Source organism: Choloepus didactylus, chromosome 4 (assembly GCF_015220235.1).
Source record: "Choloepus didactylus isolate mChoDid1 chromosome 4, mChoDid1.pri, whole genome shotgun sequence".
Taxonomy (NCBI): domain Eukaryota; kingdom Metazoa; phylum Chordata; class Mammalia; order Pilosa; family Megalonychidae; genus Choloepus; species Choloepus didactylus.
In genome coordinates this window covers 15,723,587-15,748,503 of record NC_051310.1, presented here as the reverse complement: position 1 = coordinate 15,748,503, position 24,917 = coordinate 15,723,587, and the positions used below count along the sequence as shown (strand labels likewise).

The window sequence follows — 24,917 nt, the reverse complement described above, 5'->3', positions numbered from 1 at the left end:
ACAGAGGCACGGCAATGTCAAGGACTTTACCCCAGGCCACATCCCATTAGCAAAAGGTAGAGCAAGACTCCAAACGCAGGCAGGGAGGGTCTGGAGCCAGGTCTTACCCACTTTGCTTTGTGGCCTCAGGGTGACAGGTGGAAGTCACCTCTCATCTGGATGTCATATGTTATATGCTAAGAAAACAAAATGACCTAAAACACTTGTGAACTTGGTAACGTGATTAATACAATACAAGTTCCTTTAAGAACAAGTGTCGGCACACTCCTGACGCTTGTACCTGTGGGAGGTGTGTTTGTTCCAGCTGCACTGAGTACCTCTCGGACAAACGCTGAGTTCATCCCTCATTCCCTAGTCCAGCCCCGTCGTTCACAGAGGAGGAAATCGGGACCCAAGGAGGGGAAGCGACTTGGTCGTGCACTCAGTGAGGGTCAGGCCTGGGACGTACCTCCTTGTCCAGTGCTCTTTCCATCCTTTTCCTGCAATTTCCATTAAATGTGCTTTTCCATGCACATGTTTTGTGGAAGCTCACAGTTGAGTTGGATGTTTCAGAGCCCCTGTTGGGGACAGAGGCCCTGGATCCAAGCTGCTCGTCCACCCCCATCCCTATGCCCACCCCCACCACCCACCCTTGTCATCAGGGTTGAAAGCTTGGCAAGAGCTTCATTGTCCGTTCACTCTTTCTGACGAGTGCATTTCTGCTAATAGCAAACATTTCTGTGCCCAGCGTGAGGTCAGCCCCTTTCCTAACCATCTCTGAGACCGGGTAATTCCCTTCTTTCGTTTAGCCTCCTACCCAAAATGTGTTTATAGTTAGTGTCCCCACGACCTGCTCTCTCCCAGCTGAAGCCTCTCTTGGTTGCTTGTACGAGACGGAACCAAACCCCTGTAGCTCCTGGTTTCTCTGAACCCTTAATTGATTGAAGAGGAAAATAAATCCATATTATCTCCTGATGTTTCTTTTCAGGTTCCTCTAGTTTAGTGTGTTGGTTCCTCAGGATTATTTGCCTTTATTCTGGCACCAGCCATTTTTGAGCATGTATTGTGTTTCAGGGGCACCATGTAGAGGTAAATAAGTTGAAAGTTTACATCTTTCAGAGCAGACACAAATGCTTTGGGCAAGACTGTCAATTCTTTAAGAAGGATACTTTGTTACACAATGATTCAAGACCCAGGCCTCTGCCCTCTGGGGCTTCCATCTACCAGCAACTAGATGTGTTAAGGCTGTGGGTTGCAAGTGACAAAAACCCAGCCCGGACTGACATGAGCAAACGATGAGAAATTATTGGCTTTTGTAACTGAGAAGCCCAGAGCTGGCTTTAGGCTTGGCTGGATCCAGGGATCAGTGGATCATGTCAGGATTGGCTCAGCTCCCTTCCGTGCTGGCTTCCTTCTTTGCCAGAGTCCCTCTACATAGGGGCCCTGGCCTACATTTTATCACTTGCAGCTTTAGCCGAAAGAGAGCTGCCCCTTCCCAAGAAGGTCCAGCAAAATTTCTGGAATTGACTCTCAGTGGACCATTTGCCAATCTCTGAACCAAGCCCTGTGACCCTAGGGGAGAGACCTGTCTCACTCAAATTGTGTGGACAAGAACAGGGGAAGGTGGTTTCCCCAAGGAAAACCGGGGTTTTAGGGTGCTGGACAGGCAAAAACAACAGCTGTCAGTGCTGTCAACCACCCCAGTGAAGAACAACGCAGAAAAACCACATCCCAAGTAGCTGACTTGGCGACAGGGCAGTCTGCATTTGGAGCAGGCATCTCTGTCCTCCTGGGCACATCGTGTGGCCACAGCCTGTCGTCTTCCTGACCACGTTACCAGACTAGGTGGGTGGCTGCCCGGTGCCTCGTCACCCTGGCTGGTGACCACAGGGCCATTCCCTGAGCCCTCCATCCTGCGGGCCCGGTGGCCGCGGCATTTCTGCATCCGGCCCTTCCTTTCCGTTCCCACCTTACACCATCAGCCTCCTACCTGAGGTCTCTGCTCCTGCCCACCTTGCTTGCCAGATGTTGCTAGATAGGGTTCAGCAAACTACACCCTGGGTGCCAAACGCAGCTCATCACCTGATTTTGCAGGGCCCACAAGCCAAGAATGGTTTGTACGTTTTTTGAATGGTGGGAAACATTTGAAAGAAGAAGAATGTTTTGTGACCTGTGAAAATTATATGGAATTCAGATTTCAATGAACATAAAGTTTTATTGAAGCACAGTGTTTTCTACACACACACACACACACACACTCTCTCACTCACTCCCTCCCTTTGTCCCACTGGTGAGGGAGGGATTCTCTCCTCGGGTTGTGGGAAAGGCCGCGTCAGGGCACCAGGCAGGTGAGAGCCACAGCAGCTTCTTAGTCACTTACACTCCTAGCGGGGGGAGGAGGGCACGGCCTGCCATGCAGAGCACACAGAGGTTGCCTCCAGGACAGACAGAACCAGCAGGGGCTGTGGGGGGCAGGCTTTGTGGTAACCAGAGGGTGGGGTGTCTCCTGGTTCCAGGCTTGCTGGAACAGTCCTCAGGCTGGCAAGGAACTGAGGTCCACTGCTTGGGGATAAGCAGGGCCCCTGCCTGGGCCATGTGGTTAGGGGAGCAGAGGTGGGGAGGGGAACTTGCAGTTAGGCCATCCAAACCCTTCCAGTTTTACCAGACATCGAGGCAGCACGTGGTATTGAACCTCAGTTTCTGGCCTCACACCACACACAGCCATGCCTGTTTGTTCCTGGCTTGTCCCCAGCTGCTCTCCCGCTGTGGTGGCAGAGTCGAGTAGTTGCAGCTGGAACTGTGTGGTCAACCACACCTCAAATATTTACCACCTGGGCCTTTGCAGAATACTTTTGCCTACCCTTGGCCTAAAATCCTTTTAATTCTGTCTTTCCTTGTCTCAGAAGTCTACTTCTGCCTCCTGGTCTCCTTGGGACATGGCAAGCCTCCTTGTCCTAGCCATCCACATCCTCCAATCCAGGTCAACCCCCTGTTCTGGTTTCTCTTCCCATTGCAGCCTCCCTCCCTCCTGGAAGGCCCTGGGCCCTGATTCACAGAATCCCAGACTCCTGGGCTCCGTCCCACCTTCCTGCCTCAGCATCCAGGTCATTCCCTTTGCCTGAAAAGCCTCTTCCCTTCCTTCCGGATGTCTCCTGGGAAACCCCTCAGAGCCCAGGTCTGCCTTCTCCAGGCTCTTCCCTGAGTCATCTTTGCTGATCTTGTTAGAGTTGATTGTTCCCTCTTCTGTATCCTGCTAAAGCTCCGTCTCAACCTGTCTGGTGGTGTCTAAGTCTTGGTACAGTCGCCGTTCGCTGCGCATCTGCTTCCCCTCCCTGGTAGATCACGGACATGGACTGTTTTGTCCATATTCCCTCGCAGGCCCCAGCACAGCCTCCTAGGAGCCGGGACAAGCTCAGGCCTTGTCCGAAGGAATGAGAGTCAACATCTGGGCTGGGAGCAGCTTCTGTTCTGGGGCCAGAGCTGCTGGTGGTACAGGAGCCCACTCACTGGAGCACTGCAATTGGCAGGAAAAAAAGCTGGAAGTGTTTTCCTTCTGCACAGTCCCTGGGCAGCTGCACCGTGATTGAAAGGCATGGACTTGATGAGATTTTAAGGAGCATGTGGGGCAAGGAGGAAGGGGTGAGAACCAGAGGATTTTCCAGCATATTCCCGGCCACCCAGTTTGAGTAGAGAGAGTCATACAAGGGAGGAATGCAGCAGGTTTATCAATGGGTAAACCAAGTGAGAAGGAGAAGCTGCGCGTGTCCTTTCGTTAATTACGAGGAGGTAGAAGGAGGCAGGTGGCTGGTTGTGTGGGCAGGGACAGCAGGCACAATTCCAACTTGTTTTATTCCCTGGACCAGGGTTTCTCAACAGGGACAGTGTTGGCATTTTGGTCCCAATAATTGTTACGAGGTCTTTCCCGTGCTTTTTTTGACATTCTTAGCAGCCTCCCTGGCCTCTGCCCCCTAGGTGCCACTAGCAGCCCCCTCCCCAGTTGTGACAACCAAAAATGTCCCCAGACATTGCCAGATGTCCCTGGTTGAGAACCAGTGCCTTAGGCCAGTGCTTCCTGTACTTTCAGTGGTGAAAGACTAGTTTATAACAAGCCAAGAGTGTCTTCAAGCCTCCCAAAGCTTTAGTGGAAACTGAGGAGCTAAGTGATGCTCCAAAAGCTCCTAAAGGAAAGCCAGGAATAAAATTCAGACCCTAGTGAAATGCTTTTGATGGTTGGAGCCAAGGTCAGATATAAGCACAGAACCTGGAAGGAATCAGGCAGATATTTTTAGTTCTGAGATTTTAGAAATGAGGGATGACATCTGTCAGTCATTCAACAATTGTTTAGTGACGCACCGACTACATGTGAGATACACCTGGAAATAAATGAAAACCTGACAGATATACTATACTCCTGCTTCGTCTTATCAATTGAACTAAAGTGACCTAATAGTCTGGTTAAAATTGTAAATGTTTACCAGAGAACCTGTTCATTCAACCAGCGTCCACTGAGGGTCTGCCTGTTAGATGCCAAGCAACTTTCTGAAAGGAAAATCTGTCTGTTCTTTCCAGAAAGATCCCAGTGGGCCTTCCCAAATATAACTGGTGAACTCAGCTCCTGTTTGTCTTAAATCCTTGCCTGAGACTTCTTGCCTCGCAGCTACTCGGGCAGCCACTGGGGATTAGGTCTAGGAAGACAGGCATAGTGGCACCAAGGAGAAGGACCACCAAATTGATTAGGGGGATGGGGAGAGGTCTCGGGGGACAGGGTGGGACCCGAGAGTGCTGAAGTGGGGTGACCCTGACCCACACATGTGGGATATCCAGATGACGATGGCAGCCTGTTTTTCCTCTCTGAGCTCTTCATGTGCTCGTCCCCCCTCGTCCTACCTCCTCAGGAAGGGTGTGGCTCCTGAATCTTCATATCCCAACCCCAATTCGCCACAGTCCGGCCTGCAGGCCAGCCCTGACCTCAGCATAGGAGCACGTCGGGGGTGGAGAGAGGCGGCAGCCTTCCTCCGGGGTCCCTTGGCAGTTAGTGGGGGGCCGGGACCACGTGCTCTTGGCAGACCCTCCACCCTACATTAGCTCTAAGTGTCCTTGGGGAGGAGGCTCCTCAGCCCCAGCACCCACCTTTCCCCAAACATTCCTTCACCTTCTTGAGGCCTTCTAGGACGCGGAAGTACCCAGGGCCCAGGGTAGGAAGCGGCGGTCCTTCCTGGCATGTCAGCACTGGTTATTAATTTGAACTCTCTTGACTAATTGGTATTTTTTTTCCAAGTCATTGAACTCCTGATGAGTAGGGTGACCAGGTAATTTATCATCCAATCCAGGACACTTCGGGGCTGAAAGGGGTGCCATTCATGACACCGGGACAGCAGGTGAACCGGGACTCCTGGATCAATCAGGTCATCTGAAACACCCCAATAACCACCATCGCTGTGTCGTTCTTAAGAGCCCATGGGTGCAGGAGGGTTTTCAGCGCCTGTTTCTGTGGATAAAGGGTTCATCAAGTCAACAAAAATGGGCACCTTCCTATGTGCTGGCTTCTGGTCTAGGTGCCGGGGAGACAGCGATGATTAACAGCAGGAAAAGCCCCTTCTTACAAGAGCTCATGATACAGAGGTTCATCCCTGGGACTTTTCACAAGCTGCAGCCGTGTGGTCTTGCCAGACAGGGAGTAATCATCTCTGCAGGCTGATCAGACAACAGATTTTGGTATGTAGCCTGAATTAAGTTGTTCTCCCATCCCTGCCAGCTCGGAAGACACAGAGCGAGGGGGGGGCCTTTCATGTGGGGCTTGGCCCCAAGTAAATCAGGTTCCGTCCTTGTCATTGGTAGTGGTGAGATGGCGCAGGGGCCAGTGTGGTCTTGATCCCCAGTACACGTAGCCCCCTTTGTGGTGAACTTCCCTGAGAATAGGTCACCAGAGGCCAAGCCCTCCCTGCTTCCCAAGTTTCTGCAGTTGAGCTGCAGACTTCAGAGATGAACTCACCTTTGCAGCAGATGCAACCCCTCCAAAAGCTTCTCTAGGTAAGGCTCATAGTGGCTGATGTGAGCCATTTTTGTGCACCTGAATCCTGGTATTTGCTACTTGGTCCATCCATGCCATAAATCCCGTGACAACTGGTACACCAGGTGGTGAGCTTTTAAAGCTTTTCAGTGGGAATATGCTTCCCTCTTCCTAGATTATGGGAAATTCAATGGCCCTCTTTTTATTGAGGTATAACTTAAACAAACAAACAAAAGATAACACAGATTTTGAAGTGTACAGTTTGAGTTTTGGCAAATATATTGAACTGTGCCACTGCCACCCCAGTCATGATCTAGAACATTTCCATCACCCCAGAAAGCTCCTGGTGCCCTTTTCTGATCGTCGCCCCCTCCCACTGCCAGAGGCAACCACTGTTCTGATTTCTACCCGGCTTAGTTGCAACTGTTCTTAGATTTGACTGTTCTTGAGCATCTTGTACATGGAATCATACAGTTCTTCCTCTTTTATGCTGGCTTCCTTCGTGCCCCATGTTTTTAAGCTTCTGTCTTTTCTGATAAATCATAGTAAATTGACTCAAAATGTTGTGCTATAAAAGCAATATTACCACATTATGAAGCATGTGGAAGGGGAGGGTGGTGAGGAAAGGGGAAGCCACTTAGAATCCCTCCACCCTGCCACGGGGTCTATTTCGATGTATTTCCTTCCAGTTCTTTTCGTTTGTTTATTTGCTCATGGCTGCAAACAAACTACAGAGGTGATATTGTGTTTTGCCTTTTTCATTTATGATACGTATTTTTCCACATTCAACGTCTTAATCATTTTAGATAATTCTCTATCTAAATGGCCTCACAAGGGTAGGGGCTTTTGCCTGCCTTGTTTGCTGCTCTATTCCCCTGCCTCTGCTTGAGATGGGGGGCGGTGCCAGGGTATGTTCGTGGAAGGACAAAATGAAAGGACAGCGACCTAACCTTTTCCCTATGATCGGACAATTAGTGATTTCCAGTGTTTTCTATTCATAGTAACCAGCATCTTCGCACGGATTTTTTCCTCTGCATTTTGAAAGTCTTCCTTAGAACAAATTCAAAATGAAGAATTGTTGCCAAAGGGAAGAAACATTTTTATGGCTCTTGCTAAACAGTCAAGCGCTATTTAGAGCCAGATTATCCAGCTGTGTGACCTTAGGCAAATTACTTAACCTCTCTGTTCTCTAGTTTTCCCATCTGTAAAATGGGGCTAGTAATAGTATTTCACAGGCTTGTTATAAGGCTTAAATGAATACCATGTGCAAAGTACTTGAGAGTGCTTGGCACAGAGCAGGCCCTGTTTATGTATTTGCTCTTTAGGTTTTGTATGTAAAGCAGTATATAATCCTTTTAAAAATTGCACCTGTTCTTCCTAATAGAAATTAGTTGCCTTAATAACCACTGTCCTTTTGGTAAACTCGATAGTGGTCCAGAACGTGTTGTTCGGGGGGGCTGCAGTCTCGGTTACTAAAGCCCTTCAGATCCTGAATCCGGTCCCTGGAGGCTGTTCTTGCTGGCTGCTAGCTGGCAGAGATGCAGGCAGTAGAGGGATGGACAAATTTTTCCCAGAGCTCCCTGAACACAGTCAACCTCATGTGGGAGAAAGACATATAGACACAACAAAAGGTCATTGCTAATTGTGGAAATAAACAAACACTACCCAAATGAGAGCAAACTGAGGATGTTTATTCAGAGTTTACTGTAGCGAGTGAGTCAGGCACCATCTCTTGAAATTGTCAGAGACTTGAAGTCAGGTGGGGACAGGGGAGTGGGAAAGCTTTATAGTGGGGAAAAAAGGAAAGCTTTGGGCATCATTGGCACGGGGAAGCTGGAGACGGGCTAACTAAAAGCAAGAAACTGTCTGTAATTGGCTTGGGGAGCACATTTGGCTTTCTCTGGTTGGTCCTGAGTTGGAGGCAGGGGAAAACCGTGGGGGAGCTGGCTGCCACTGGCAAGCCCTGGCCATTCTGGCCAGTTGCTGCAGAGTTGCTGCTTGGCTTCCCGGGCCAGTTGTTACCGAGGTTGTGGGTCAGAGGTCTGTTGTCATGTGTGTCTGCCCATTGTCTATTTGTATATTCCATCTCTCGTAATTCTGTCACTAAATTGCTGTGACACTGAGCCAAGTACTTGCTCTCTGGGCTATTTGGTGTTCTCTCTCTGAAAATGAGAGGTTAAGTTGTTCCGGGCGGGGCAGGGTGTTCCGGTTTGCTAATGCTGCCGTTATGCAAAATACCAGAGATGGACTGACTTTTATAAAGGGGTTTGTTTGGTTACAAATTTTCAGTCTGAAGGCCATGAAAATGTCCAAATTAAGGCACCAACGTGAGTATACTTTCACCGAAGGAAGGCCAATGGCGTCCAGAAAACCTCTGTTAGCTGGGAAGGCACGTGGCTGGCGTCTGCTGATCCCAGGTTGCGTTCCAGCTCCTCTCTCAGCTCCTGTGCATTCTTCAAAATGTTGCTCTTGGGGCATTTTGTCCTGTCTTAGCTTCTCTGGAGCAAAGTCTAGTCTATTGTCAGCAAAAGTCTGCTTTCAATCGCTGTCTCTAAAATGTCTCTCTAAGCCACAGCTGCTCTGAGGTCCTTCTGTTTGTGAGCTCTTTTACAGGGTTCCAGTGATTAAATCATGACCCACCCTGAATGGGCGGAGTCCATATCTCCATGGAAATTATCCAGTCAAACGTTTCACTCACAGTTGAGTCACATCTCCATGGAAACACTCAAAGGATTCCAACCTATTCAACACTAATACATCTGCCTCCACAAGATTGCATCAAAGAACATGGCATTCTGGGGGACATAATACATCCAAACCAGCACACAGGGCAAGGAATTTCAGCATTGGGGCAGGTTGGGATGGCAGGGATGGCTTAGAAAAAGCTGCCCCTGTGATTTTGATTGGCCATCCCTTGCCTGGATGGAGAACAGCTATGCCAGGTAGACTGAAGGGTCTCTTTCAGGCATAAAATTCCATGGAAGTTGCTCATGGAAAGAGCAGTTTTACGGCTGGGTCTTCCAATCACAGTTTTCTTTTTCTTGATGCATAAATTTCTCTTGGAATGTACAGAAAGAAAGATAGGATTTTTAAAACTCCTTTTCATGCTGGTTGAGCCAATGATTTCATGTAATTATTTTTACTCCTGTTTGGGACGTGAGGGTAATGGTATAAAATCTCGACATTCCAACCGTTGCCCATGAAAGGTAAAAAAATTCTTAGCAAAGTTATTTTAAACCACAGAATAAGGGAAAATCACTTTTTTTTTTCTTTTTTGCTTTTGGTTTCTGGCATTTGAGTGGTTCCTAAAACACATACCTTATATAAATTGACATGATAGAAATTTGAAGCTATTTATATTACTTCCCAGCCTTCCAGTCTAGTTTTCATAGCTTCAGAACAAACGGCAGAGCTTAGAATGTGGGGTTATTTTTAACTAGAATAAAAAGCAAAGACAGAATGGCATGTTTTGAGGCAATTTTTTTTTCCTTTTTAAAAAATTCAATTCACAGTTTGCATTCCCTGAAGAGAAAAAACTAATTGAAAGATTTAGGAAAGACCAGCATCGAGCAGAAAGTACATCTCTATTAAAAACTTTTTGTCTGGAAAGGATCCTCGGGCATCACTGGAGAAGTGGTTTGGAAGGCTGGAGCTGGGAAAGTGGAACCAGCCGGACTGTCCGTCTCCTGGAGGTTCTTCTGAGCAGAGCTCATCTTAGTGGTTCTTGACTTTGTGTCAGAAGGGAGGTGGTAGACCGAACATTCACTCATCCAACAGGCATTTCCTGAACACCCATCTTGTGCCAACCTGGGCCAGGGACTGGCAGCAGGCTTGCCCACGCCAGCCAGAGCGGAGGGAGCAGGGGGTGGGAGAGAGGCTGGAGGAGTAGCAGGCCCAGACTGTGCAGAGTAACTGAAGGCCGTCGAAGGGTTTTATGCAGTAAGTGCATGTTGAAAAATTTGTCCAGCTTCTGCATTGGAAACACAAAGGAGCAAATGGAGAGTGGACCTGGGGAGACTGGTTAGGGGGCTGGTGTAGCAGAGAGGTGATGAGGGTAGTGGAGATGGAGAGGTCAGACCCAGAGCCACTGGGGAGTCAAATTGGCAGAACCCTGAGGAGGATTGGTTAAGGGGTAGGTGTGGGCATATGTCAGTGGCCAGTGCGGAAATAGAAGCCATTCATGGTATTTTAAATGGAAGGGCATTTAATTCAGAGAATTAGGTGATGACAAAATTGTTAGAAGGGCTGGAAGAGCAGGAGTTGGAACTGGAATAATCAAATTCTAAAATATCCTACTCAGAAATAGGGAAGCAGCCACTGTTGCCAGAAGAGCCTCTCCATGACCTTGGTTGCCTCTTTTCAGCCCTCCAGATCCCCCGGGGTGGTGGAACCTAATTTGCATTCTGAACCCTAGCTGCAAGGGAGTCTGGGCTCTGTGGAACAGGAAGTAGAGCTGATGCAGAAGGCCACATGGTACTCAGCCTGCACGACCACATCTGGGGCCCCCGGTGGGGCACATGGTTGGATGAAATGGATGCTGAGTGCCAGCTGACCTGCTTGCCCCTACTGGGTTATGAGTGAGGAGAAGGTACCAAAAATGATGCCTGATCTTTATGCAGGCTACGATGGATGGTGGGCCACTCACTGAGGATGGGATTCAGTCCTGGTAGGGAGGCCAGGGATTGATGGCCGTACAGTGGTCTGCTGGATGCGCTCAGCCTTGAACAAGTGCAGGGAGAGTGAGATTGGGAGGTGTCTGCTGAGACTGGAAGGTCAAAGCCAGGGAGCACCCACCTGGGGAGAGTGCAGAGCTGGAGGAGAGGGCTCAGGACGGAGCCACCCGGGACAGTGGGGCTCTGGGCTCTGGTAGAGGAGGGGACTCTGTGAAGGGCACTGAGGAGGTGAATGAGCAGAGTGTGGAGTCAAAGCAGCTAAGCGAGACTGTATGATTCCATGATATGACATTCTGGAAGAGGCATACATAGCGAAAGGAAACACTTCAGGCATTTCCAAGGGTTGAGATGGTGGCGTTGACTATAAAAAGGCAGCAGGAGGAATTTCCAGGTGAAGGAACTATTCTGTCTCATGGATATGGTGGGAGATGCACGACTCCATGCAGTTCTTAAAACCTGTAGAACTGTGTTCTGCACCACATGGATTTTGTTGTTGTTGTTTTATTTTTTTTTAATTATTTGTTGATTTTTTTTTCACGAATGGATTTTACCACTCGTGAAAAAAAAAAAGATAAATAAATAGAAAATGATCTGTTTTATTTAGAAGCTGAGTGACAGGTTTCCCTGGGATCCGTGAAATAATGGCTTAGACTCCTGTATGGGTGGTGGGTCCTGGGCCATGAGTGGAACTGATGTAAAGGTGCAACGAGCCTTCCTCCTTTCAAGGCCAAGGCTTCTTGGCCAGGTTCTTAGAGCTCCTGGGAGCACAGAGCCTGCTGCCCGGAAAAAAGGAGACCTTTGCCCCGTGACGTGTCTTGGCTGAGGCTCCCCTGCCTGGGTTCTTCTTCTTCCTGTCCCCGACCCTGGCTCTATGGCTGTGGGTGAATCCGTAGCTCCTCAGTAAAATGGGAATAATGATCCAGGATTGACGTGGAAGATTAAAGGGCTTTGGAAAGTTAGTAATTGTAGCCTTGGAAATGGGACCTGGGTGCTGCATGCCAGCATCCCCTTGCTGCACATCCCTACCCCTCGCTTGTTTGCTCCTCCCATCCTGGCACTCATTTGTTTACTTGTCCATCTCCTGCACTCCACCGCCAGACGGGGAGCTCCTTAAGTGCCTGCAGCCTGGTGCCTGACACCTAGAAAACACTCCGGAAACTTTTATTCACTCCTTCTCTGCCAAGATCATGGCATTTTCCATCTTGAGAATGTCCACTCTGTGAATAACTTTGGGTGCCTCCAAACGTCAAATGCACTCCCCAGGATGAAGATTCGATGCTGAAGTGGTTCACAAGTGGAGCCCGGTCTCACACAGCCATCCCCAAACCGGAGGCCGATGCTTGCACACAGTGGGTGCTCAGTAGATATTTACTGAATGCATTAATAAATTTTGAGTTAGAAACTTATGCCATAAAGGCAACACGAATTCAGAGTTTCTGAAATATAATGATGTTACCTATGTAACTTCTTATGAGCAAATAAAAAAGGTCAAGTGTGCCTTGGGGTTCTGAATGGCACTTCTGGAGTGTGATGAGCTGCGAGGGGAGAAAGGGGTGAGCCTGAAGACGCTTTTGTCCCCCTGACCATAGGGTTTCCTTTCCGGGGTCCAGGAAGGCCACCAGCAGGAGAGGCCTGCTCTCCCTCCCCCACCCCATCCCCAGCGCTCCCAGTCGAGGGTGGAGGACTGGAAGGAGGCAGATCCCTGGAGTGTCTGGAATCCACAGTGATGGAAAAGTGAGTTCTGGAGGGCTTGGAGATCCCTGGGCTCAGCTCCACCTGTGGACAAATCTCCCTGCCCCACCCAGCCCAGGATTTCTGCAGCTTAAAGGCTTAGGTGTGACCTCCAAAGTGTGCATGAGCAGACAGGGCAGGCTCAGCCCCTCTGGACAGGCTCAGGCTCGCACGGTGCCCTTGAACATGGCCAGGGGCTCCTGACCCAGCAATCCCCTGAGAAGAGAAGGAAGGCTTTCTCTGGAATCTGGGATTAAACTGCAACCACATTCAGATTCTGAGGGGACTCGTGCAATCTTTCTCTTTTTCTTTTTCTCACTAAGCCAGTTTTGGTTTCTCTTTTGCATTCACAAACCAAGGCTGCAAGTCCTCTGAAACAGCTGGGGACAGTAACTTGTATCTAGGAGGACTGTAAATTAATGGGTGACTGGCAGCCTGGTGATTTGCATGCAACGTTATCTGACTTAGCGTTTACAACAACCTAGCTGACAGGTTCTGTTGAGATCCCCATTTACAGGTGCAGAAATAGCCCCTGGGGTAGTAATAAGGGCAGGGCCACTTCCAGAAACCGAAGCCTGTCTGCATCTAAAAACAACGCGCTGAGCTGCTGCATGTGGTGTTTTAAACCATAGATATTAAAGTTGGTGGTGGCGGTGTGTTCCTGGTGGGACGGTAGTGTTCCTGCCAAGCGTGCTCTGCAGTCTGTGCTCCTGTCAGCTGGTTTCTAGGTGATCTGACTCCTGGAACTGCCAGCTGGGGAGGGGAGGTGGCCATCCACCAGCTTGCAGCCTTAGATGTCCTTCCCGGGCCTGTCCCCCACATACAATTACCGTGACTATTTCATCACCTTGCATTTTTGCAGCAGCAGCTTGCCACGAGGGCCAGAGAGATTGAATGGCGCCACCGGCGTCACGAACGCTCATGTGTAGTTGAGCCAGGGCTCCCACCCAGGTCTCGTATCTCCCAATGCAGCGTGATTTCCATTCTGCCAAAGCGTTTCCACGTGGGAGGCAGACCCGTACCCTGGATGAGGAATGCAGGGTCCCACTGTGAGTCCTGGCTGGGTCCCCTGAGCTGGCCGCTTCCTTCTCTGAGCCTCATCAGGGACATTAGAGCTGCAGCGCCTGCCTGGGGGGTACAGAGGGTGAGGTCATTGGCTGCCGGAGCTCTGCTGGCTACTCACTGTCTTTGTGCAAAATTAAGGTCCTGGGTGGAATTTGCTCTCCTTCTGCAGCCTTCCTGCACACACGCGGGTTGTGCAGAGCCTGGGGGTGTGGGCGGCCCAGAAGCCTGTTCCTACCAAGGACAAAGCCATTTATAACCCACGTCCCCTCTCTGCTGGGGCCAGACAAGGTGTCTACAGCAGAAATGGAACACTACTTTATTCTAATCTTCAAGGAATTCCCAGTGTATCAGATAAATCACCAGCTCACAAAGCACTGTTTGGAGAATCAGGAAATGTCTCAGATTCTCATGGCAGAAATGTCTATTGATCTGTGCTGCAATATCCCAGACAATTCCATTTCTTCTGGAAACAAGATCCCAGCCGCAGGAAGGCCAATTCTCTCCCTTTATAATTCTCCATCTTTGAGCCAACAAACCTTGAAGTAGAGCCATGCCCTTGAATAGACAGCCACAATTCTATTAAAGTTTGATTACCCAAAAAATCAGAGACATGAAAGACTCTGTATTTCATTAAATGCTGCTTGTTTCAAAGTGGGAACATTTTCTGAGTGTCTGGAGAGCTGGTGTTTCCTGTGTCTTGTTGGAAGAATCTAATCTTTAAAAAAACAGGAAAGTTTCCACATAAAGGAGAAACCATCACTTTCATAGCATAAGGCCAATATATTTACAGAGAAGGGATTTTATTTTGTCCTGGAAGTCTATCTAACAAGCATTTATCGAGTACCTGCTATGGACATTACTCCAGATACTCGAGGGGTTCACAGTGGTAAAAAGAGGATAAGAATTATTATTTTTGCTGTTAATACTTTGCCACTGTTTATTCAGTTGATTGCTGAGAACCTCCACTGTGCCAGGCCTGTCGTGGGCACTGGGGATCAATGGCGAGTAGGCAGGTGGATCCTGCCTTCTGGGAGCTTCCAGTCTAGCTGGGGGACAGCAAGAATGAGTGATGGCAGGCATCACAGAGACCTGCCCGGCTGGGGCTCCAGGATGGCTTGTCTGCAGAGACGACGTTCACGAAGCACCTACCACTTGGTCGTTTTGAATGGAGAGGGAGCGCACGGGAAGGGGTCATTCCTTCATTGCCACTGAACATCCTGAGTCCTGGAGGTAGACGGTGGCTCAGACAGTACTTGGAGGTATCGGTAGGGAGGGCACTTGCACCCAGTGCACTTAATTCCCAGTGCAGCGGACTTTGTCCCTCACTGGACTCCCCACCGACTAGGGCAATGAGAGCTTGTAGCAGGAGGGTTGCTGTCTGCCCCTGCAGGGGTATCGTCAGGGCCCAGGAGGGCTTCTAACCTGAGCCAGGATGCCGACAGACACACACCTGTCACCTGAGTGGGCCTAAAGGAGGTCCAGGGATAAGGGGGCCAGGGCCCGAGGCTCTCAGCTCTCTCCCTCCCTTGCTCCATCTTGGCCTCGGGTTCTGCTCTGACCCGGCCTGTGCCTCACCTCCTGTCACTCTGTTTTCCTGCTCTCAGTAGCGCTGCCGGAGGAATGCTCAGCTAGTGTCAGCGGAAGATGTCACTTGACCTCTGGGACCTCGGCTTCCTCTTTGGATCTGTTATTCTTCCTCTACTTCCTACCCCATCGAGTAGGTGGCAAGAGAGACTGGAGAAGGAGGCCAACGGGCTGTGGACAGGCTCTAAGGGCTTTGCACTAGAACTCCTGTTCTCTGAGCTCTTGGGGCAGGAGGTGCCAGAAAGGATCCCGATGGGAGGAGAGAAGCTGCCCTCATGCCTTCAGGGAGCCGTGCCTCTCCAACATCTCCATCCAAGGATTCCGGCCCTACAGTGGCCAGGGGAGGGCATCCCAGAATCCTGGGGAGGGCTGGTGGGAAGCTGCTTATTGCAAACTTTAAGCAGTTTAGAAGTAGCACATATTGTTAAAACCAATCTCCCCATTTTACAGATGAGGAAACTGAGGCTCAAAGATTTTAAGGGACATTCCCCTATAAACATTTAAAGCCAAGATTCGAACCTGGCAGTGTGACTCTGGGGTCCCCCTCCCTTAGTTAGTTTGTTTTTTGTTTAAGCCTCACAGCCTCGGCCCCAAGTATGTGTTGAATCTTCCTGGAAAACTCTCTGCTAGGAATGGGATTGAATCCTTGGACAAAGCAAGTAACCATCCCCTGATTTTCCTCTTTGGCATCTGTGCCGGTTTGAGTGTATTGTGTCCCCCAAATGCCATTATCTTTGTGGTCTTGTGTGGGGCAGAAGTTTTGGTGTTGGTTGGATTTGCTTGGAGTTTGCCCCACCCAGCTGTCGGTGATAATTTTGATGAGATGTTCCCATGGAGGCTTGGCCCCACCCATTTGGGGTGGGCCTTGATCAGTGGAGCTATATAAATGAGCTGACTCAAAGAAGAAGAGAGTGCAGCTGGGAGTGATGTTTTGAAGAGAAGCAAGCTTGCTAGAAAGGAACGTCCTGGGAGAAAGCCGTTTTGAGGCCGGAGCTTTGGAGCAGATGCCAGCTGCCTTCCCAGCTAACAGAGGTTTTCTGGATGCTTTGTGGCCTTAAGACTGTAATTGTGTAGCTAAATAAACCCCCGTTTTATAAAAGCCTATCCATCTCTGATGTTTTGCATTCTGCAGCATTAGCAAACTAGGACAGCATCTTTTGGCTTCTTTCTTTCTTTGTTTTTTTGGTAACAGCTTTGCTGAAATATAATTCATATACCATACAATTTGCCCTTTTAAATTGTAAAAATCTGTGGCTTTTAGTATAATCACAAAATTGTGCAGCCATCATCACAATCAGTTTTAGAACATATTCATCTCTCCAGAAAGAAACCCTGTACCTTTTAGTCGTCATCCACTAATTCCTTCATTCCTCACCCCACCCCACCCCCAGCCCTAGACAACCACACATCTAATTTCTGTCTCCACAGATTTGCCTACTCTGGAAATTTCATTAAATGAAATCATATAACATGTGCTCTTTGGTGACTGGCTTCTTTCACATAGCATGTTTTCAGTGTTGTAGCACGTGCTCAGTACTTCATTTCTTTTTATTGCCAAATGATATTCCACTGTATGGGATATGACACATTTTATTTATTCATTAGTTATTTCCATTTTGTGGCTGTTATGAATAATACTGCTGTGAACATTCGTGGATGTGTTTTTGTATGGAAAAGATGTTCTCATTTCTCTTAGGTTTATACCTAGGAGTGTAATTGCTGGGTCATATGGTAACTATATTTAACTGCCAGATTGTTTTCCAAAGCAACTGCACCATTTTACGTTCGCACCAGCAGCGTCTAAGGGTTCTGATGTTCCCAATCCTCACTGACACTTGGTTTTTTGTTTTTTGTGTTTTTTTTTTGATTATAGCAATCCTAATGGATGTATAGTCCATGTTTGTTTGTTTGTTTTGTTTAAGCACAAGGCCTATCTAAAACATGATCAACTCTAGGTACTGGAATATCTGTAGATGATCCATTATGCAGCAACTTTTTCCTAAGAACCTGGCCAGAACCTGGACTGAGACGTAGCTGGCTGTCTCTTTGGGTCATCCAAAGCCAGGCATGCTCCATAATCCCGCGGTGGACTTCCAGATCTCAAGTGAGTTTTCTCGGGAGGCCTGTTGAAGACTGACACTGTGTCGTCTCCTTTTGTTTTGCAGCGATCCACGAGTTTCCCACGGACCTGTTCTCCAACACGGAGCGACGGCACGGGGCCGTCCTGCTGCACATCCTCGGTGTAAGTGGTGCCCACGGGCTGGACTTCGCTAAACCTCAGGGCGTGAAGTCAGGGATCTCATTTAATCCCTGTGAGGAGAAACACACTGAACCCATTTTACCTACAGAGAAGCCGAGTCTTAGAGAAGTTGGGTGACAGGCCCAGTGTCACCCATCAAGTGACCCCGAGCCTAGACAAGAGCACACGTCTTCTTGGGCCTCATTTTCTGGTGTTGTAAAATGGGGGTGATGGCACCTTCCCCACAAATTGGATACGAGAGAATGTGGGTAAAGCAATCAGACATTGCGTGGTGCATACTAAGTGCTCTCTCCATGCTGGCCATCATTATTCCCATGATTATCCCCCCAAATTTTACCACCTCCGCAGAACTATGATTTAAAATGTTGGTGTACTACTTCTCAAACTTCCCTCTATGTTTAGTTGGCTCTTGATAACAAATGGCATTCAAGGAGCAGTTCAAAAAAGGAGTAATGGGTTCAAACCTAAATTATAGGTAAAAGCCACTCTTCTATGAAAGGGGTTGGCAAACTACCGCCCATAGCCAAATCTGGCCCACTGCCTGTTTTTGTAAATGAAGTTTTATTGACGCACAGTCCCTCCCATTCATTTCTGTGTTATCTGTGGCTGCTGTTGTGTTTCAGTGGTAGAGCTGAGTGGTTGTGACAGAGACTTTAAGGTCCACAGAGCCCAAAGTACTTGCCGTCGGGCCCTTTACAGAGAAAGTTTGCCCAACTCTGTGGTACGGTACAGGAAATGAAGGCGGCCAGGGTTTGCCTACCTGCTTCAGCCCAAACATGGCAAGTTTTCCTCCTGTTTAGCTTCCCTGACCAGCCAGCACCACCTGCTTGTATGTTTAAACCTAATCAAGGATGAGCCTTTGCAAGAGATGATTAAGAAAGTGAAATCTGGGATTCCCACATAGTAACAACCAGGGAATAATGAATGAGTGATGTTTTAATTAACAGTGTAAACCGTTAATGAAAATGAAGGCTGTAACGGGGGTGGCAGGCACATTTTGAATGATGGGCCCGTAAATTATTTCCACGGTAGAGTCATTACCTGTTCCGTTTTCTCGGCCTAACACTTCTCTCGGGGGCTGTGAGTTTGTCTATCTATGGTCCTGCCTCATTAAGTCATGGCATTGCTGAGACAAATCCTTTCTCTGAACCTGAAAGCACCTCAGGAACCTTGCAGGAAACCTTTAGAGCAGGGGTCAGCAACTGCAGCTCAAGGGCCAAAGCCAACCCATCACCCCTTTTTGTAAATATGGTTTTATTGGAAATCAGCTTCGTGCATTCTGTGGTGACTTTCAGGCGGAACGTTACCCCAGAGACGTGTGGACTGCAGAGGCTGAAGTAGTTACTGTGTGACCCTCTGCAGAAAAAGGCTGCTCCTCTTCTTTAGAGCAAGGGAAAGACTCTAGCTTTGGAGCCAGTCTTGGCGGAGTCAAGCTTCTTGGCGGAGGCGGGGAATTTCACTTAGTCCCTGTCCCCCAGCGGTGGGAATTAAGACACCATCTTGACACCCTCTTCTTTGCTGTCCACTTTTTCTGGGGGTGTGTGTCAGGGGAGTGGGAAGTCTGCCACCCTCACAGGACACCCCCTGCCTGTGAGACACTGTTGGAGGGAATTGCTGTGGGTGCAAATTCAAGTCAGAGTCCTGAGATTTCTAGAAGGGTCTCTTCACCTCATGCGTTCTCTTTTACCCATATCCCTGGGACAACTCCAGGAATAGCACACCCAGACTCCAGGGGCTACTTGGCTGCAAATGTTCCTTCTACTTTATTTAGTCTGATTAATCGTGAAGTTGTGGATCTCACACTGTTTTCACTGGAGCAGCCCAGCCTTTCTCTTCTGCAAACAGGGCATTGGCATCACTTTTTCTTTGAAAAAGAGAAATGGCGTCCCCAGCACTGGGAGTCAAATCCTGTTTCCTTTCCTTTCTCCCTCCAGCCCCACATCCTGCCTCCCCCTCACTCCCTCTGCTCTGCCTGCACCAGCAGCCTCCCTGTTCACACCCAGCACACTCCTGCCATGGGGCCTTTGCACCTGCTGGGCCCGCTGCCAGAACATTCTCCCCCTAGGCCTTTGCTGGCTTGGCACCTCACTTCACCAGGTCTCTGCTCGGAAGCCACCTCATCAGAGGGGCCCTTCCCTGGCCTCCCTGCCAAAAACAGCCTCCCCTGTGGTCACACACCATGATCTGTTTTCTTTTTCTTCCTGACAGTAATAGATACTTTATTTGCCTGTCTGTCGGCCACTAAGATGCATTTCAGGAAGCAGGGAATTTCCCTGGCATCCTCGCTGCTATGTCCCTGCAGCCTGGAATGGTGCCCGACTCATGGGAGGAGCTCAGTAAAGACTTGCTGGATGGCTGAAGGGGCAGATGGGTCAGGGAGGGTTCCAGATATAAACCCACTTAAAAGCCACCGCCCCTGTTCCTGCTCCTTCATTAAACAGATGAAGAAATTGAGACCTGGAGAAATGACTTATCCAGAGTCACGTGGCAAATAACCCCAGGATCAGCATTTGAGTCCAGACTCTTTATTCTTTGGAACTCCAATGCCAATGGCCTCCTTATTTTAAATGCATGCCAGCGCATCTAGAAGGGAATCCCTTTTCAAGAGAGGAAGGGAATTTTGTTTGCTTTGGCAGGAAGTGGGCAGTTGCTAACCGGGAAATGGTATCTTCACTAAAAACAAGGTGGAGGTGGGGGGTACAAATAGGGGTTATTATTATTTTTCACTATTAAAATGTTGAGCCTTGGCTCTTTGGTTGGCTCTTGCCACCAGGGCCTGCCCTGCTGCTGGTAAGGGGAGCTGCTGCTTTAAGGGGGGTGGAGGAGCACAAGACCACGTGCCTTGGGTTTCATCCCAGTTATTTCTCCTCTGTGGGCCTCGGTTTCCCCATCTGTTGGTGAGAGGTCTGGAGGAGGAGATCTCTGTGGTGCTGGAATTATCCCCTGGGCCCTGCTCTGTCCACCTGGCCTCAGCCCCTGCACCTGCTTTGGGGTACGCATGGAGCTGCCCCCCCGGCAGCTGCAGCACGTCCCCTCGCTGACACGGGGCCTCTCCTGTTTCTTCTTGCAGACTCTGTACATGTTCTACGCCTTGGCCATTGTGTGCGATGACTTCTTTGTTCCGTCTCTAGAGAAGATCTGTGAGGTAGGTAGGAGGGATGTGGGACCCCTGGGTGAAGCCTTTTGTGGGGGTGGTGATTGAGGACATGTGGATTGGCAATGACGGGCCAAGGAGGCCAGGCCTGGAGTGGGGAACAGCCTGCCGGAAAGACTGTCATACCAGGCACTTAGCACGTGTCTCATGGCAAAGCCTTGCCCACCAGCAGGATGGCTCCGTATCCTGGCGATTGCAGAGGAAAATGCTCCCAGCATGAACTCATTGCCCTGAACCTCGGGATCCACGGCAGGCCATTGGCGTTTATGCCAAACCTGTTCAGTCGGGGAACCCAGCCAGGCCTGCAGCCTGTGTTAGAGCATTTCCCATAAGCTGCTGCAGGTGGCAGGTGACAGGTGGGGCTCTGTACGGGCTCGAGTCCTCCCCTGGAGAGGATGCTGAGCTGCACCGGTGGGGAAGTCCCTTTGCAGGTGGGAATTCTTCCCCTTGAGTTATTTTGTCAATTTTTAGTTTCTTTTCTTATTTCTCCCCATGTGTAAGCCCCCTGTCTCTCCCTTTATCCTGCCTTAGCTTCTAGTCAAAGAAGGAGAACTGCCTTTGTTTTCAGCATCTGCCCTGTGCAGACAGCTCAGGGCTTTGTCACGCTTTATCCCCGTGAAAGCTCCTAGCTGTTTGAAGTCAGATTGCAACCAGGACAACGGAATCCTGCGGATTATTAGGGACCAGTGCTGCCTGCACAGCATGGGGAGCTTAGTGTAGGGTGGGAACCTGAGCACAGAGCGGGAACTGGCTGCTGTTGACCTTTGTGACCCCTTAACAGGGAGCTGGCAAAGTGAGTGAGGGTCTTCCACAGCCCCAGCCTGGATCTGTGCTAGATCTAAGGCAGGGGGAGAAGGGGAGCAAAGCACTCCATCCTTTCCCCTTCATCCTGCCCCTACCTTAGATCTAGCCACGGGCCCCCCTTTATTGAGACACTTGTCAGAGAATCAAGGCAGAGAAAGGTTGTAAAGACTGGATCAGGAAATGACCACTGGAGACGTGGGTGCAGGAGCTGAAAACTGAGGACCCATGGAGTGGAGCTTGGGGGAGATGGTGGTTACTGTAAATGACCTGTCCTTCCTCTCTCTTCTGGAGGTGGCACTCAGGGTGAAAGCAGCCAGCTGATCCTTGCTGGAATATAGACACTGGACAATCCTAGGCTGAGAGCTCTGGGGGGCGCAGCAATGGGTTTGGGCCACCTGCCCCTGTGGAGTTGCTGGGAACCCAGGGAAGGGTGAGTAACAGCACAGGACCACGTACAGTGGAGGTGCCAGGAACCCCCCAAGGCACCGGCATCCCTCAGGATTCAGAGAGGAGCAATGCGAAGGTCCTGGGCCTACCGGCAAGACTGATATAAATGGCCTAGAGGAAGACAACAAAGTACTCAGGGAGCATCTCTGCAGGGGAGAAATCCAGGAAGGCCTTGAGGAGGAGGTGGCATTTGGTCCAGCCTTTGGAAGCAGGAAGGATTTCAGTAAGAAGAGATGGAGAGAAGGGCCTTCTGGGCAGAAGGAGTGGCTCCTATCAGCTCCGGAGGGAAGAGAGGCAGGAGAGGAAGTAGCCTGGTTTGAATTCTGCCAAAAGTCATTGGAGATGCTTTGGTGGCAGAGCCCCTTCGGTGGAACCTCCCTCTTCGGCAGGGTTAAGGTGGCCAGGCTTCCACCTTGGGCTCAGTGCTGTGTCCCCACCCCTGCCCCTGTCAGGCCCAGGCATGTTCCCGGTCCCATGTGGCCTGGAGCACTGACCCTTTGGTGAGCAGGAGGCTGTGCCGGTCCAGGGTTCCTCAGTGGCTCTGGAGTCCAGTGCCTGAGCCAGCCTGCCCCGAGGAGCCTTCTGAGAACCACTGGGAGGGTGACTTCCAGTTGTCATTCAGGGGGACCCTGCATCTCCATGGCTTCTCCAAGCATCCCAAGCTCCCAGCACCACATTCTAGATCAGAGGATGGGCCTCCTTGGCCAGGGCAGACTTGACAAAAGGTTCCCAATGCTGTCCCTTGTTGGCTCGTCCTGGAGAGAGGACCTCTGGATCTCTGTCTTGGTACCAGCTGGTGTAGGACTTGCCCTTGAGGGAGCTTTCTGGAATGCTAGACCCAGGCAGTTTGACCAAGGCCTCTGATCCCACGACCCGGATATGCAGAGGGCCCTCGGTTACCCAAAGCCGCATGGGCATGGCAGTGATGGTCAGTGGGCCGGTCTTCACCCTGTTGAGCACCAGTGTGTACCAGACCCTATTTTAGGCCCTGGGTATCCAAAGATGGACGAGACCAGCCCTGGCCTCAGGGCTCGTAGTCCAGTGGGGTAGGCAAGCCCATGGACCACAAACCCTCGTGCCGTGTAATCCATGTTTCAGCACGACGTGTGTCTGATGGGGGGAGTGGCTGGCTTTGGTGGCCACCTCAGGAAAGGCTTTCTCGAGGGGACATCTAATCAGGGGCCCGGAGAGTGAGGTGGGGATGAGGAAAGGGCATTCCGAATCGAAGGCCTGGCATGGGCGGAACATGGAGGCTGGGAAGAGCAGGTCAAATGGAGGGAGAGGGGCCGGTGGGGGCCCCGGGGGCGTGCCCAAGGAGCTGGCTGCTGGCTGAGGGGGGAGGCCCTAGGCACAGCCCTGTCACCTGTGCTTTCCCTGGCTTCTTGATGTCCAGTTAGCATGTCTGCAGCCTGAGGGTCTGTGGTCACTTCTGTTTTAGAAACTCCATCTGAGCGAAGATGTGGCTGGAGCCACCTTCATGGCCGCGGGAAGCTCGACCCCAGAGCTGTTTGCCTCTGTCATTGGTAAGAAGTCCACCAGACCGAAACACAGGATTAGAGGGAGCCAGGTTTGATGCCAAGAGGAGAGGGGAGCATTTGTCTCCTGTGAGCCTCAGTTTTCTCATCTGGGAAATGGGAGCACTGGGGAGACAGAAAGTACATCAGTGGTTGCCTAGAGGTTGGAGCAATCCCAGAGTGACTGCTGATGGATACGGGCTTTCTTTATTGAGTCAGGAAAATGTTCTAAAACTAGATTGTGGGGATGGCTGCAGAAATCTTTGCATTCTCTAAAAACCACTGAGTCATATATATTAGATGGATAATTTTAGGGCGTGAATTATATCTCAATTAAGCTGTTAAAAAATGATGAAAGAGTTTTGTTAATGGATGGTAATGTTAACACAGCTTTGTGAAAGATAAATTTGAATGATTAAAAGGGGAAAATTTAGGTGCTATATATGTTATCAGAATAGAAATTTAAAAATAAATGAAAAGTCATTACAAAGCTACAGTAATCAAAACAGTATGGTACTGGCACCACACTAGACATGTAGACCAATGGCATCGAACTGAGAGCTCAGAAATAAACCCACATGCCTGTGGCCAATTGATTTTTGACAAGGGTGTCAATTCCACTCTATGGGGAAAGAACAGCCTCTTCAACAAATGATGCTGGGACAACTGGGTAGCCATATGCAAAAGAACGAAGGTGGGTGGACCCCTACTGCACATCACATACAAAAATCAACCCAAAATGGGAAAAAGAAAGGGTGGGGGGAGGCCTGGCCCAGTTGTTGCCTGAGGGCCCCCCGCCTCCCTGGTTCTGCCCTTCTTGCTGGCATCTCAGGTGGTCTTGCTTCCTCTATTTTGGAGCACAGGGTCCTTACAGGTCACACAGGACCAGACTTGTGCCTCTCCCTTTCCAGGCGTGTTCATCACCCACGGAGACGTTGGGGTTGGGACCATCGTGGGGTCCGCCGTGTTCAACATCCTGTGTATAATTGGCGTTTGTGGATTATTCGCCGGACAGGTCAGTGGTGCCTCTCCCCAGTCTGGCTGACGTGCGCCCCTTGGTTGTGGGGGTGTAAGCTTTTGTGCAGAGAGTTGGCCAGCAGGGGGGACACCCCAGCCTTCACTGGGCTGCTTTGGACGAATCAGCCTCCCCACCTGTGAGCCCGTGTCCTCCTGGGCGTCTGATGTTTCTTCCACGTCTCCATTCCCCGGGTCTGAGAGGCAGGAACACGTCCGCTCTCTCGGCCAGTCCGAGGGTGAGCGTTCGTTTGACAGCAGTAAGGTTTAAGGAGCACCCCCTGTAATCCTGAGCTTGATTCTGGAAATACCTGGGGCCTTGTTTGGCCTCCCCAGCAGGGAGCATGAAACTGGCTCGTTGCCGACCCCCCTGATCCTCAGGACCTCGGAGGGACTATTAGCCTTGACCTCAGAGAACCTGGCTCATGGTTGGAGCCTTACTGGGGGGGGATGGGGCATCCAGTTACCACCAGATGTTTCCAGCATGGACTGGAGAGAGCGAGTGCCTCTGGGCTCAGCTGCTGCGAGAAACGTGATGTCGTTGCCTTGGAGGAATGGGGGACAGTTTTGTCTTGGCTTGAGAGCATCACTTGCTTTCATTCTGTTCCCCCAGTGTAGCAAAGAGCAAGGAGTGGCCTCGAGCAGCAAGACACGCTGTGTTTCTGTCGGCGCAGTTAGGAGG

At 50.1% G+C, this 24,917-nt stretch overlaps 1 protein-coding gene across 3 annotated transcripts in view; it reads left to right on the top strand.

Moving 5' to 3' along the window:
• Positions 1-24,917, top strand: part of SLC24A4 (solute carrier family 24 member 4) — a 162,371-nt gene that overhangs the window by 87,276 nt on the left and 50,178 nt on the right. For all 3 annotated transcript variants that reach the window (XM_037832031.1, XM_037832032.1, XM_037832034.1), the window contains 4 exons: positions 17,208-17,284; positions 20,373-20,447; positions 23,146-23,230; positions 24,133-24,236. In XM_037832031.1, coding sequence (XP_037687959.1) covers positions 17,208-17,284; positions 20,373-20,447; positions 23,146-23,230; positions 24,133-24,236 — 341 coding nt within the window. The remainder of the gene's footprint in view (positions 1-17,207; positions 17,285-20,372; positions 20,448-23,145; positions 23,231-24,132; positions 24,237-24,917) is intronic.